General features: G+C 44.8%; 1 protein-coding gene across 2 annotated transcripts in view; it reads left to right on the plus strand.

Moving 5' to 3' along the window:
• Positions 1 to 5316: 5316 nt before the first annotated feature.
• Positions 5317 to 15959, plus strand: part of WBP1L (WW domain binding protein 1 like) — a 60977-nt gene continuing 50334 nt past the window's right edge. The window contains exon 1 of one of the 2 annotated variants that reach the window (XM_047702602.1): positions 5317 to 5495. Coding sequence is in view for 1 of the 2 variants with exons in the window: in XM_047702601.1 (XP_047558557.1) it covers positions 5406 to 5495 (90 nt within the window). In the remaining variant the exon portion in view is untranslated. The remainder of the gene's footprint in view (positions 5496 to 15959) is intronic. The other variant, XM_047702601.1, reaches the window with a different exon arrangement.

Genomic DNA, 15959 nt, shown 5'->3' on the forward strand with positions numbered 1-15959 from the left:
AAAGGGGCGTTTTATCTGGATACCTCTGAGAACTAATCAGCCAGGACCAAAGAGCCTTAAAGGACACACAGCAAAGTGTAGCCACTTGCCCTTCCCATCTGGGCTGCTCTAGGTGATTTTTCAGGCTCGGGTGTGGTGGTCATGGGAGACCACTGTGGCTTACCTGGGATCAATGTCTGTATTGAGTTCTGTCTGGTAGAATTTATGACTATTCAAATGATATCACTGTGAATCAAATAAATTTCTTGAAAGAGCACAGTGAACTGTCTGCAGACTGAGTTAATAAAGCCTGGATGAAAAGCAGGATCTGGTCTTGCTTTGGCCTTGGGATGGAAGAGGTTACCGCAACGGTAAGGGGAACCTGTCTGAGGCCTGGAGGCCATTGTCGATTTCCCTTACTACAGAGGAAAAATCCACCTGTCTTTACTGGACACTCCAGAATGGGAACTGTGTTGTTTCAGAGCAGAAGTTGACAAACCATGGCTCAAGGGTCCAAATCCACCTGCTACCATTTTTGTGTGCCTGGGAACTAGGAATGCTTTATATTGTTAAAGGGTAGAAAAACAAAGAAACAAACAAACAAGAATATGTGACAGAGACTCCCATGTATGTGGCATGCAAAACAAAATATTTGCTCCCTGGCCCTTTATACAAAAAGTTTCCCTTACTTTGGAACAGTGGTTTTTAGAACGTGTCAGAGTCACGTGGATGAGTTGTTAAAACACAGATTGTGGGTCTAGTTATGTCTCCTGAGGCAAGGGAAACAAAAGCAAAAATAAACTATTGGTACTACATCAAAATAAAAAGCTTCTGCACAGCCAAAGAAACAACAAAACTAAAAGACAAGCTACTGAATGAGAGAAGATATTTGCAAATGACATCTGATAAAGGGCTGGTATCCAAAGTACATAAAGAACTTATTACAACTCAACACACAAAAAAACAAATAATTCAATTGAAAGATGGACAGAAAAAGGGCACTGGCTGGTTTTGTTGGTAGACCATGTAGATCTTTATCTTGGGGTTGTGAGTTCAAGCCCCACACTGGGTGTGGAGATTCACAAAAAATAAAATTTAAGAAATGGGCAGAAGACATGAACAGACATTTCTCCAAAGAAGACCTGCAGATGGCCAACAGGCACATGAAAAGATGCCCAACATCATTTATCATCAGGGAAATGCAAATCAAAACCACAATGAGATCATACGTCAAACCTGTTAGAATGGCTAAAATTAAAAAAGTGAGAAAAACGTGTTGGTGAGCATGTGTCAAAAAAGGAATCCTCTTGCACTGTTTATGGGAATGCAGTCAGAGAAAGAAATATCATATGATTTCACACATATGTGGAATTGAAGAACTAAAATCAACAAAGAACAAAAAAAGACAAACCAAAAAAAAAAAAAAAAAGGTGTGGGGGATGCTTGGGTGGCTCAGTCGGTTAGGCGTCTGCCTTCAGCTCAGGTCATGGTCCTGGGATCCTATGATCGAGTCCCACATCAGGCTCTTTGCTCAGCGGGGAGCCTGCTTCTCCCTCTGCCTTCCGCTCCCCATGCTTGTGTGCTCTCTCTGGTCCTCACTCTGACAAATAAAATCTTCAAAAAAACCGCAAACAGATTCTTAACTATGGGAAAGAAACATGGTTACCAGAGGGGAGGTAGGTGAGAGGATAGGTGAAACAGATGAAGGGGATTAAGAGTACACTTACCATGATGAGCGCTGAGTAATGTATAGATTTTTTTTAAAAAGATTTTATTTATTTGACAGAGTACAGCAGAGGGAGCAGCAGGCAGAGGAAGAGGGAGAAGCAGGCTCACTGAGCAGGGAGCTTGATACAGGGCTTGATCCCAGGACCCTGGGATCATGTCCTGAGCCCAGGGCAGACGCTTAGGTCTGGGGTGGGGCCTGAGAATGTGCATTTCTAGTAATTGTCCAGCGATGTGGTTTCTGTTGGTCTGGGGCACACACTTCAAGGACCACTGCTCTAAAGGAAAAGGGCCTCTTCCCTGAGGCCAAGGTACTGGCTGCAATTTAATTATTCTCCCTATTTTTTTCAAAATTAAAATACAGTTCATATAACATAAATTCATCTTTTTAAAGTCTACAATTCAGGAGCACCTGGGTGACTCAAGTTGGTTAAGTGTTTACCTTAGGCTCAGGTCATCATCCTGGGATCAGGCTCCCTGCTCAGCGGGGAGCCTGCTTCTCTTTCTCTCCCTCTGCCTACTGCTCCCCGAGCTTGTGCTCTTTCTCGCTGTCAAATGAATAAATAAAATCTTAAAAAAAATATACAATTCAATGTTTTGTAGTATACTCACAAAGTTGTAATCATCATCACTAGTTCCAGAATATATTTATTTATTTTACTGTTTTTTTTTAAAGATTTTATTTATCTGTGAGAAAGAGAGAGAGAGAGAGAGAGAGAGAGCATAAGTAGGGGGAGTGGCAGGCAGAGGGAGAAGCAGGGTCCCCATTGAGCAGGGAGTCCAATGCCAAACTCAGTCCCAGGACCCTGGGATCATGACCTGAGCTGAAGGCAGACGTTTAACCAACTGAACCGTCCAGTGTTCCATCCAGAATATTTTTATTACTCCAGAAGAAACGCTGTACCTTTTGGCAGTCTCTCTTCATTCCCTTCATCCCCCACCTACTCAAAACCCCTAATCTACTTTCTGCCTCTTTAGATTGGCCTATTCTGGACTTTTCATGTAGGTGAAATCATGCAGTGTGTAGCCTTCTGTGTCTGGCTTCTTTCATTTTGCATAGCATTTTTGAAGTTTATCCATGCTGTAACATGTGCAATTTGATTTGAACTGATTTCTGAGCAGAAAACTCTGTGTCTTTGAGCTAGCTTTCTTAGGATAGGAGATCTGGCTTCAGCTTTGCCCATTTCCAAAGACAAATAGGAAAAACATTACCAGAGCTAGCCAGAGCTTGGAAGCAATTCAACACTGATGTTCTTTCAAGAACTGACAAACTTCTCCTTTCCTTCCCAGCTCCTTAAACTTCCTGGCATTCCTCCTCCCTATATAGGCAGTGGCTCTTTTGGAAAAATCTGAAGTATGTGGTAGTTACATTTTAGAGACACTTCAAAAAGCACTCATTCAAACTGCATCTCAACTTCATTCCGTAAGACCTCTCTGCTTTCTTGAGTTGGCACCTGTGGGATATGGAAAGCAAAGTGGTTAGGGTGACTCAAACGCCTTCATGTGGGAAGTGCTAATCCAGACTTGGGCAGGGTTTAGTATTTGTTCCATCCAGTGGCTCAGTTTGAGCTCTCAGGTAAAGAGTGAAAGGGAAATTAGGGTAAAATCTCCTGTGTTTGCTGAATTGACATTATTGGGTTTCCTCATGATGATGATGCCTGGCTTTTACAAAGGAGGACTTACAAAACCTTGAGGCCAGGACTGAGACCCTATGCTGTGAAAATAATTTGGCCCTTGTCTAATACTGAATCTTTGTTTCTTCCCCAGGGAGCTTGATTTTGGTATGGATGAATTTCCAAGGCATTTGAGATCAGCAAAAATACTTGTCACCTTTTGTAACACTTAGGAAAGCAGGATCAAGAAGAGGCAGAACCAGTGTCTTCACTCTTACCTGTTTCCGACTTTGCCACCATTTAAGCCAAGAACAAACTCCCCCTGGGCTCAGCCACGGGCTAGACTAGGCCAACCTGCAAAATGCTTTGGCAGGATTTTGAGAGGAAATTGGCAGCTCCAGGCATCTGGCTTCTCTGGCATGGGTCTTCATTTATTTTACCAACATTGTTGGGCTCATGGTTGGGCCTTGTACAGGATGTTGTAGGGTCAAAAAAAAATTTTTTTTTTTAGAGAAAGACGGTGTGCCATACAAAAAACTGCAGATTTAGTGGGAGAGGTCAGCTAGGCAGATATTACAGATCAGCTACAGTGTGTGTTAGTGTTACGAGAATCCAGAAGAAGAAACAAGAGAGGGATGGGAACTAGGAGTTTATAAACAGAAAACTGTATGTGCAGTGTGTGCTATAGCATAGCACACTGGAGACCTCTTTAAGTGTTTGGTGTAAGTGGAATGTGTGGGAAAATGTAGTGGCAGCAGATGAGATTAAAAAGAAGTAGGCAGGGATCAGGGCACAAGAGAGAACCATATTGAGTAGTTCGGATTAAATATTCCGTAGGTAGTATTTTTCCTGGCACTCTGCTTCTACTCTTGATCACAACGCAAAGTTCAAGTGCTAAGCTGTATAGACTCTGCCATCACGCCGTGTGTGAAGTATTTTAAGAGGGAAAGCTGGGGCGCCTGGGTGGCTCAGTGGGTTAAAAGCCTCTGCCTTTGGCTGGGGTCATGATCCCAGGATTCTGGAATCGAGCCCCGCATCGTGCTCTCTGCTCAGCGGGGAGCCTGCTTCCTCTTCTCTCTCTGCCTGCCTCTCTGCCTCCTTGTGATTTCTGTCTGTCAAATAAATAAATAAATCTTAAAAAAAAAAAAAAGAGGGAAAGCTTTAAGACAATGCCTTTTGGTTTTGGGTCATAGCGGATCCTTGCTGTGTAGTGCAGCAGTAACTGAGAGGGAAGAATTGGCAACGAGGACCCCAGGGAGACCATTTGTATTTAGCAAGAAGATGAGAATATGGATGGAAACAATGGGAGAGGATTTCAGAGCTGTTTCCGAGGCAGAGTCAATATAATTGTGTTCCTGCAACTTGGGGCGACCCACCACCGTGCCTCAAGTAAAGGTACCATTTCAAAGAATTCAAATTGACCTAAGCTACCACCCGGGCACTTTGAGACAAGAAGAGGGACCCTGGTACCCAGGGCTGAGCTTCAAATAAAAAACGTCAAAAGAGTTTTAGATTGCAGTTGTTCTTTATTTAAGGAGCGCCCGGTTACCTTCTAAAACAACTTCTTTTCCAATACTCTTTAGAATCATCATACCCCTTCCCTTTCTTTGCTAAAGTGCAGAAGTCTAATACTTCCGCCACGCTCAAGATGGCTGCACTCGAATTATATATTTTTCAATGTTGGTGCCAGATGGTCCCGCCCCCCCATCGGACTACTTCCGCCACTCTCTGTGGCGTGGGACGCCTTCACCCCGCCATGCAGCACTCAAGATGGCCCGGCTTCCTCCTACTTTTCATTGGCTGGATCCCTCTGGTCTTCCGTCTTCATGGGGGGGCGGAACATCTATTTGATCGACAGCTCTTTTGGTCAATGGACGAAGGGCAGGGGCCCACGAAGCGCTGGAACTGGAGAGCCTGCCCGGTATGTGGGAGGGTGTTTGGGCTGCGGCGGGGTGGAGCAGAGCCGGAAGCGGGAGGGGAGAGTGAAACAGGAAAAGAAGGGAAGAAGGAAGAAGAGGGAAGAGGAGGAGAGGGAGGAGGAGGAGGGAGGTGGCGGCGCCGTGGCGGAGGAGCAGGAGCAGGAGGGGGATGGAGAGGAGAAGGCTCCTGGGTGGCATGGCGCTCCTGCTCCTCCAGGCGCTGCCCAGCCCCCTGTCAGCTAGGGCTGAACCCCCGCAGGTAAGGGGGAGAGGGCGTCCGGGCCAGCCTGGGGGCCTGGGGGTCGTCGAGGCCTGGCTGGAGGGGGCTGAAGACGGCGTCGCTGCCTGGCTGGAGGGGCAGAAGGAGTGTTGTTGCCAAGAGTTGAGGGGTCCCAAGAGGGGCTCCCTTGCCTGGAGTGGACAGAATCTAAGGGGGCGTCGGTGTTCAGCTGAGGGACACCTGTTTTGGTGTCAGGGAAGTGGCAGAGGCACGGTGCCCAGCGAGTGTGGGGCCCTTTGAGAGAGCAGTTAGGTCAGGTCGGCTGAGATGACTGTGACTGGATAGTGGTGCGAGGCTGAGGCATGGGGGGCGCATTCGAGTCCCCCCGTGAAGCAGGTCTCCGAGGCAGTGATGCAGGGTGTACGTGTGTGCGGGTAGGGGTATGTGGGTTATTGAGGTGGCCTGAGGGAAGGAGGGGCTGAGTGGATATTTATTTCAAGCTGGACAGGGAGAAGTTCGGAGGGCATCTTGGCTCCATTTTTTAATGTGTTGGAGGCAAGAGGTTGGAGGCCGGACTCTTGGAAGGCCTGTGAGATGAAGTAGATCGGGACCCCTCAGGAGGAGGGCACACTTGAGCTATAACAAGCTCTTGCTGTTAGGCTGGCTGGCCTGGGAGAGCCACTGATGCTGATCTAGGCCAGTTTAGGGCTTTTGAGCAAAGGGTAGTGCTGATGCCAGTATGGGCAGCAAATGGAGCACCCCAGCTTTTCTTGCTGGGTGGCTTGCTTTTTATCCAGGCAGAGAAGCTTGCTTGTGCTGATTCCAGCTCCGGCTGGCATTTCGAAACCCTAATAGGAGCGTTACTCCTGGTGCCAAGTTGGGTGGGGTGCAGTAGGGGGAATCACCCCTCCTTCCCTTGCATTTGGCAACGCTTTACCATTCTATTTTCTTCACTTTCTGTTCTCTTTCCTGTCTTTTCAGAAGGGAATAGACACACACACTCACTTCACACACGGCGTGATGGCAGAGTCTATACAGCTTAGCACTTGAACTTTGCGTTGTGATCAAGAGTAGAAGCAGAGTGCCAGGAAAAATACTTATCTTTTCCTTAGGAGTTTATGGGCTGCCTTTTCACATATGCGTCTTGTCTTGTCCCCTAGTATTCTTTCTTTTAGAAATTAGTTCGTTTTAAAAATGGGATGAAATTCATCTAACAATCCATTTAAAACCCTTTTACCAGTGAAAGTGAACAATTCAGTAGTGTTTGGTACATTCACAGTGTTGTGCAACCACTACATCTAGTTCCAAAACATTTTCATCACTTCCAAAGAAACCCCCGTACCCGTTAAGCAGTTCCTCTCCGATTTCCCTTTCCCCCAGCTCCTGGCAGCCACCAGTCTGTTTTCTGTCTCCCTGGATTTACCTGTTCAGGATAGTGCATATAAATGGAATCCTACAATTTGTGGTATTTTGTCTTTGTCTTCCTTCCCTTAATATAATGTTTTTGAGATTCACCCACATTGTAGCATGTACCACTACTTTGTTCCTTTTTGGTGGCTGAATAAAATTCACTATATGGCTCTACCACAATTTGTTATTTATCTGTTGAGGTATCCCCTGTGGCCCCTTCCCAATCTATTTATGTATATTTGAAATAACATGTGAGGGATAGAGCTCATTTTTCTGGCCCAGTATATTACCTTTTCTAGGGCTGGGACCCTCCCAGAGTTTGTTGGGGTTCTTCTTTTCCTAGTTAAAATCATAAAGTGCCAGGAGAAATAAATTTTATTTATTGGAAAAGTCAGAACCCTTAGGACTGGGGAACTTAAGAAGGATAGATATTGGGGCGCATGGGTGGCTCTGTCAGTTGAGCGTCTGACTCTTGATTTCAGCTCTGGTTGTGGGATCGAACCCTGCGTCCAGCTCCTCACTCAGTGGTGAGTCTGCTGGAGAGTCTCTTTCTCCCTCTCCCCCTCTCCCCCCACGCTCACTCTTACTGTCTCTCTAAAATTAAAAAAAAATCAATCTTAACCATAAAAAAAGTATAGATGTTGACAGAATAAAATAGAGAACAAAGCGTTACTTCGCCTTTTGCATCTGTTTCTACATTTAAGAAAGGCAGTTCTCAAGATCCAGTAAATTACACGGTCTGAGGGTTGATTTGAGAACATTGGAGCCTTAGGAGGTCGGTGCCCTGGGCCTGTGGATACTTTGCCCCAGTGGAAGAGTAGTGGTGGGCCTCTGAATTGACAGTGGGAACCGGATCCACTTCTTTGGCAGAGGAAGGATGGAAAGTGGAGGTTGCCTTCAGGTCACGGAAGCCTGGGAGTTGATGAGAAATGTGGGAGGGGATCTTCAATGTCATGTCCTAATTGAAGTTTATCGATCACAGGCTGCTTTCTTATCATTTCTCTGGCACTTCCAATACTTATTTTGGGGACAGGGTGGCTTTTGTACTTTGTTCCATTTGGATGGATGCTAGCACTGACCAGTCGCTATTATGTGGTTACGGTTCCTGCAGAGAAGAGAAAGTTTGGTAATGAGTGGGCTCTCTCTTCCTGACCATCCCCACACCCAGTACTCCCTTCCCCACCTCATACCCTTGTCTGTTTCTGCCCAGGAGTACTAGATTCTACAGTGAGATTCGTGTTTTGAATTTTAACCTTTGGCATGGAAGTTACTATATAATTATTAACTTTGAATCTACCACTGTTTAGTCAGTTTGGTTTTTTGTTTTGTTTGGATTTTTGTTGATTTTTGGCTTGTAGAAATCAGGGAAGAACAAAAAATTCAGAGGCAATTTTGACATAGGCTGCCGTTCAGGTACTCACTGTCCTTATTTCAACAAGGGGCTTCCAGCTAACTCTGAATGAGGGGGACTCGCTGTACTCATTCCGTATTGAACGTGGTGTGGGTGATTTACTGTTTTTTTTTTTTTTTTTTCCCCTTGACATGTCTCTGTCAAATACAATCTTTTTATACATATGCATCTAATATCAGCAATATATGGTATCGGGGCACCTGGGTGGCTCAGTGGAGTAAAGCCTCTGCCTTCAGCTCAGGTCATGATCCCGGGGTCCTAGGATCGAGCTCTGCATTGGGCTCCCTGCTCGCGGGGAGCCTGCTTCCTCCTCTCTCTCTGCCTGCCTCTCTGCCTACTTGTGATCGCTGTCTGTAAAATAAATAAATAAAATCTTAAAAAAAAAAAAGGAATTAAGACCCCTATCCCACTCAAAGTTTTAAGCATGGCAGAGGAAAGGTACAGACAGTGTCTCTAGAGATTAGGCTGGGTGGCTTAACGGAAAAAGACATTTCTTCTAAAATTTTATTTTAAATAACATGGTCAGATTGTTCTAGTTGAATCTAAGAAACAATGGAAAGAAAGAAACTCTATGTATCTCATTCATTATTTAAATAGAAGAGACAAAAGTTACGGCCTCACTGGTGGATCCATTACTTTTTCATTCTTTATGGATTTAAAGAATGACATCTGAGTCGCAGTGACCTATAGGAGAGTTAAGTCCAAGTTCCCAATCTCAGAAGTGAGCTAGGCTGAAAACTTTCCTGGGCCAGGATGGCAAGAAATGACAGCTCCAAAGGAGAGCTGGTGACAGGGAAAGCAAGCCACTTTGTATTATATAAATACTTGATACCATATAGTTCTTTTTTTTTTCCTAAGATTTTTATTTATTTATTTGACAGACAGAGATCACAAGTAGGCAGAGAGACAGGCAGAGAGAGAGGGGGAAGCAGGCTCCCAGATGAGCAGAGAGCCCAATGCGGGGCTCAATCCCAGGACCCTGAGACCGTGACCTGAGCCAAAGGCAGAGGTTTATCCCCCTGAGCCTCCCAGGTGCCTCTCCACTCTTCTTTCTTAAAAACAGCATTTCAGTGTGATCACTATTATTTCTTCTCACAGAATAGTGGGAGATGGAACATCCAGACCCTTAATTCCCTTTCCCTCGTTTTCTTAGTCTGTTTTATATACCAAAGCGAGCAATCGTCTTAACGCACACCTTGAATTTCTGTAAATCCTTTCAGCAAAATTCAGCACACATCTACTGAAATGTCTGCTCTGCTGCAGGCAGTCATGCAGGTGCCCCCTGGGAACCCTTATACGAGTAACTGAATCCCTGTCCTCAAGGAGCCGGTAATCCGGTGGCCAAGACAGATCGCACACACAGTGATTTCTAACCCGGAGGCACAGATGTACAAACGAAGGAGAGTGGGAGCAATTGTGTCTGCTCTGGCCAGGGGAAAGTGAGATTTAGGAAAAGCTTCACAGAAGAGGCATTTGGACCAGGCTTTGAAGGTTGGGAAGGGAAACAAGTCTCTTCCGGCCTGCAAAAGTGAAAATGGAGGGTGTTTGGAGGTGGTACATAGTCTGTGGTGGAAGCTTCCAATGGGGGTGTGTAGAGGAAGGTAGAAGTAGAAGATGTTTGAAAGGTAGACTTTGGTTAGGTGGTAAGGAGGCCTTTTATCCATTCGTCCATGCAGTGTGTCCACTAGAACTTTCTGTGGTAGTAGAAATGATCTATATCTGCACTGTCTGTTTTGGTAGCTACTTCACCGCATGTGACTTTTGACACTTGGCAGGTGGCTAGGGTAGATGAGCAACTGAATTTTTACTGACATTTAGTTTTTTATAATGGCTGTATTGAGACATAATTAACATGCCAATGGATTCACCCTTTTAAAGTGTATGTGAAATGGGTTTTTAGTATGTCACAGAATTGTGTACTATCTCCTATCTGATTTTATTTTATTTTTTTTTTGTTTTTGCTTTTAAGGTTTAATGAATTTATTTAAGAGAGAGAGGAAGTGGGGGTGAGGGGAGGAGTAGAGAGAGAGGACAAGCAGACTCCCCGCTGAGTGCAGAGCCTGATGTGGGGATTGATCCCACGACCCCGAGATCATGACCTGAGTGGAAATCAAGGGTCAGACGGCTAACCCACTGAGCCACCCAGGCACCCCTACTATCTAATTTTAGTACGTTTTCATTACCCCAGAAAGAAGCCCCATAGCCATTAGCAGTTCCTCCTATTCCATCCCCACTCCCCACAGCCTCTGGCAGCCAGTACTCTATTTTCTGTCCCTATGGATTTGCCCATTCTGGACATTCCTTATAAATGGAATCATACACGAGGTGGTCGTCCGTGACTGGCTTCTCTCACTCAGCATGGTGTTTCCGGGAATTGTCCCTATTGATGTATCTGTACATCGTGGCACGAGTCAGCATTTCATTTCTTTTTGTAGCCAGTTAACATGTCCTGTGAATGTACCACATTTAATTTATCCATTCATCAAATGATGGACATTTGGGCGCTTTCCCCTTTGGGGCTACTTTGAATAATGCTGCTATGAATATGCATATACAAGGTTTTTGTGTGGACTTAAGTTTTCATTTCTCCTGGGTGTATACCTAACAGTGGAAATGCTGGGTCATACAGTAACTTTGGAACGGACAGACTGTTTTCTAAGCCTGGTATGATATTTAATTTTAATTAATTTAAATTAAATAGCTACATGTGGCTACTGGTTACTTAATAGTGCAGATCTAAGAGCTCTCCAGTGTGGGAATAGTGGGATATAGTCCAACACAGTGGTGAGGTCTTGGGCTCTGGGGACAGACCACCTGAGATCCAAAGCTGGCTTCTACTTACTATCCCAGAGCAAGTTGTTAACCTCTTTGTGCCTCCGTGTCCTCATCTCCAAAATGGGATCACTACTCACCTACCTTATAGGTTTGCTCTGAGGTGAAAAGACATCCTATATGTAAAGCTCTTGGAATATATTTAATGGTGATAAGTATAATAATGATTATCTCTACCGTTATTATTTGTGGTCCTCAGTGTGCATTTGGTTGTTGGTGAGTTATTATCAGCTCTCAGATTAAGTTCAGAAGCTGAGATTTGGGGAGTTTGAAAGTGACTCCCTTGCTTCTGTCCTATATTTGAGTTTAATTTTGTCCTTGGAGGAAATGATGAACCTATATGCTTAGAGTTGTTCTCAACTGGGGATAATTCTGCCCCTGCCAGAGGACATTTATCAGTGTCTGGAAACATTTTTGCTGTCACTGCCTGGGACCAGGGATGCTGCTAAACCTCCGATAGCAAAGGATGGCCTCCCACAACCAAAAGTTGTCTGGTTCCAGAAGTCAGTGGTGCCGAGGTGGACAGACGCTGGTTCTGCTCTTCCCATATCCGCTCACGCTGATTATCACGGGGTTTGAGGTCAGCCTTCTTATATGAAGAGCATTGTGAAGGGTATGAAATAACCTCTCTGACAACAGATTGTAGGTGGGACCGTTGAAAGCTTTAATATCCTGAATCTTGAGGACTCCGATTTGTCAACATGTTGCCAGTCAGTCAGCCTGGCTTTGTCAGCCAACATCAGACATTTTGGAAATAAAAAGACTTTTTTCTTTCTTCTAGTTTGTGGTTCAATAAGCATGTGAGCCTCCCTTATTCACCCTGTCTTGAACTTTCTTTCCTCTTGCTTTGGTTCACCCTTGTGGTTTCGTTTTAAGAACATGTTTGTTTTCACCCCACTGAAAGCCTGATGGCCAGTTATTTTCTTTTCTCCGTGTCTCCCATGGCCCCATAACCGATCTGAACAGTCACATTCTTAGAACATTTCCCTTTCCCCATGTCAAGTCTTGGTTCTACTCTCATTTTTGACCTCATGAACGTTGGTTTGTTGTCACACACTCAGCCTACAGAGACTGTGAGGTGTTCTCAGGGTCGCCATGGGTGACTGTCCCAGACCTCGGAGGCTGTGTGACCTCAGGAGAAGTCTCCTCTTTCAAGACCCCAGGAAGCAGCACATCTGTGGGTTTGGGGCATTAGTGGGCAACTCTTTAAGCGTACTGTGGGTATCTCAGATGACTTGGGATTAACAGTTCAATGCTTTTGGATGCCTGGCCATCCGTTCACCTGAGAGCATCTCTTGCTTTCCTGTTGGACCTTGAGGGACCATCAGGATCCAGGTGGTGCAATGATGTGGGTTCATTCTTTGCCCTATAACCCCAATTGTGGGCACCCCTGGGGCCACTGATCCCCCCATAACCACACAGACAGTAAGAGCAGTCACTGAGTAACAGGGAGCAGTGACAGTGGGTCTTTGCAAGATCTGTCTCCTTGGTGGCATACAACGGACAGGGAGAGGTCTGGCTTACGGGCACCTCACTTTTGGACCATCCTTTGTATTTCCACTAGGTGGAGCAAAGTCTGGTCAAAAAACTGCATGTAATGTGGAAACCACAAACAAAGAAATATCAATAAATCCAGAGCATTGCAACCTGAGAGGTAAGGAAAGGGGAACCAGATCTCATCTGTTTGAATTCTGTGGCTTGTTGATAGAATTCTGGGCTTTCCCAGTGTGGGAATTAAAGTAGGTCATGGTCTCAGACTTGAAGATCACCAGTCTTGCATGGACTGGATTTTTGGGAGACTCTCGCTTACTCAGCTACAGTCCCATAGCTTGGATTTATTTACTTTTGGCTTTCTTCTTTCCATACTTTTTTCCGTGGGAAAATAGATGAGCGATGGGTCATCCGTTCCTGGTGCCATCATTGCCCTCAAAGTGCCTTGGCTTGGTTTTGATTCATAATCTTAGGTGATTGAAAGAATTTAATTTAAACTTGTTTTGGAAGAGGTAAAAGTGAATGTGAGATGTTGCAAGGATATTTGTGGCTTGGAAGGGTGGATCCTAGAGTAGAGCTAGAAAAACATGTCCTGATTTTTAAATAATAAGCAAGACGGATCTTACGTTGTAACACTGTGTTTCTACACATCCTTGCAGATCAGAGACATGTGTTTGTGGAGAAAATATTCATGTTTTTCCAAATCCTACATGGTGTTTTTTTGTTCGTCATTTCCGAAACGCTCTTCCTCATCTGAAATTCCGCCTGGTGGTTCACTCCAGCTATATTAAAATCCGACCAAACACAGAAACAACAGAAAAACCACAACTTAGTTGATTGATCAGATCTAAGTTATTTTTCCCTCTTTGTGGTTTATTTGGGAGAGAGGGTTAATATTTGGCTTTTGACACCAAGATAGTGGAGCCTTGTAGCTGTTTGGGAGTTGAGTGTAGAGTTGAATTGTGTGAGTTCATCCCTTGTACTTCTTTCTTTTTACTTGGGTCCTTTGTTTTTAAATATGCAAATCCCTTTGCTGTGCCTGCAGGGAGTTGGGGGAAAGCAGAAAACCTGTACTGATCTGATTTGGCGTGAGATCCACTTCAGTTTTCTTTCCTTTTTCCTTCCATACACCTGATGGCTGCTTTTCTTGGAGCTTTAAGGTGCCTTTTACCTTTTCCCGTTAGTTTTTAGTTACACAAAAATAACACATGCTTATAACAGTGATATATAATACAGACAAATGCTTAGAGTAAAAAGTAAAAAAAAAAAGTAAAAAGTTTGTGGTTTGGTGTTTGTTTTTGGTGGGTTTTCTGCTTATGCTGAATATAGGTATAGTAATAGTACATATATATGTATATACATGTATATATGTAAATCCTATATATAAGTATAGAATTGTGGGTATGGATACAGTTCTTTCTTTCCTTTCCATTTGTTTTTTTTTTTTTTTAAGATTTTATTTATTTATTTGACAGACAGAGATCACAAGTAGGCAGAGAGGCAGGCAGAGAGAGAGGAAGGGAAGCAGGCTCCCTGCTGAGCAGAGAGCCCGATGCAGGGCTCGATCCCAGGATCCTGAGATCATGACCTGAGCCGAAGGCAGCGGCTTAACCCACTGAGCCACCCAGGTGCCCCCATTTGTTTTTAAAACAAAAATAGGATAATATATATGTAGGACTTTACAACATGCATTGTTTCATACTTCATAGACTTCTTTCTGTATCAGGTATATACCTTGATTTTTATTTTATTTTTTTTTTTAAGATTTTTTTTTTATTTATTTATTTGATAGAGAGACAGTGAGAGAGAGCATGAGCGAGGAGAAGGTCAGAGAGAGAAGCAGACTCCCCGTGGAGCCAGGAGTCCGATGCGGGACTCGATCCCGGGACTCCAGGATCATGACCTGAGCCGAAGGCAGTTGTCCAACCAACTGAGCCACCCAGGCGTCCCAATATACCTTGATTTTTAAAAGCATGCCTGCATGTTGGGGTGCCTGGATGGCTCAGTCAGTTGAGCATCAGACTCTCGATCTCGGCTGAGGTCTTGATCTCATGGTTGTGAATTCGAGCCCTGCATTTGGGCTCCACCCTGGGCATGGAGCCTACTTATTTAAAGAAAGAAAGAGAGAGAGAGAGGAGGAAAGAGGAGGAAGGGAGGAAGGAAAGAAAGAAAAGAAAAGAAAGGGTAGCATTAATCAAAACCCAAAAAAAGCTTGGAAATGAGATTATTAATCAGTAAGAGAATCATAAGGAGAGTTGACAAAGTTTAGGAGCTTCAAGAAGAGGAAACAAAAGGAAAGGAATGACATTCAGAAGTGAGTATAGGGGCGCCTGGGTGGCTCAGTAGTTAAGCGTCTGCCTTCCGCTCAGGTCACGATCCCAGGGTCCTGGGATCAAGCCCCACATCGGGCTCCCTACTCAGCGGAAAGCCTGCTTCTCCCTCTCCCACTCTCTCTGCTTCTGTTCCCTTTCTCATTGTGTCTCTCTCTGTCAAATAGATAAATAAAATCTTAAAAAAAAGAGAGAGAGAGAGAAAAGAAGTGAGTATAGAGTTACAAGAACAAACAAAAACCAAACCAAAGCAAAAAAACAAAAACCACAACAACCAAAAGCCCCACCTATGTGTTATTGCTTGAGACCGTGATTTATTTAACCACTGCTCTGTAGGTGAATGTCTGTTACAGCAAAGTTTTTACCAGTTCACGCTGTTTTATAGTGAACATTGTTCTATGTATTTCTTTCTGCAGTTGTGCTAGATTCCTAGAAGTGGAAGCAGGGATTGTGGGGTTGTGGGTGTGTACATTTGACATTTGGGGTGGATGGTGCTAAATTGCTCTCCCAAAGCGGTTGTGTCAGCGGACATCCCCATCAGTAGGGTTTTTGAGGGGCTCAGCCCTCCTCCCCGCATTGCGTAAGCAACATTTCTTCATCTATGCCGTTGGCTTATCCTTGAAGATGTGCCTTCTGACTCTACCCAGGCACATTTGGGGGACATTTCTGTTTTCTTTCTTGAAAGCCAGGTAGGTCTCTGACTTGCTTAGCTTTCGGTCTCCTCCCTGTCTTTGCAACCCCGGTGTTCCCCTTGGTGGGGAGCAGGATTCACGCACAGTGTGCTTGGAGTGGGGAAGCCTGGCTGTGCCTGCTCAGGTGCTGAGGGAGATGGTTTGTAGGCTCCTGGGAGATGTCAGGCAGATGGCGTGGAGCTGTTAGCCAGCTGCTGGGTGGCACACAGGTCTAACCAGCCACCCTTCCGTGGTGGTCATCCCAGAAGAAGGAGTCCTTGGAAGTGCAGACTCTGGAGCCAGACTGTCTCCAGACAGCCTTAGGCTAGTTAATTGACTCAGTTTCCTCATCTGTAAA

Source organism: Lutra lutra, chromosome 14 (assembly GCF_902655055.1).
Source record: "Lutra lutra chromosome 14, mLutLut1.2, whole genome shotgun sequence".
Classification (NCBI taxonomy): domain Eukaryota; kingdom Metazoa; phylum Chordata; class Mammalia; order Carnivora; family Mustelidae; genus Lutra; species Lutra lutra.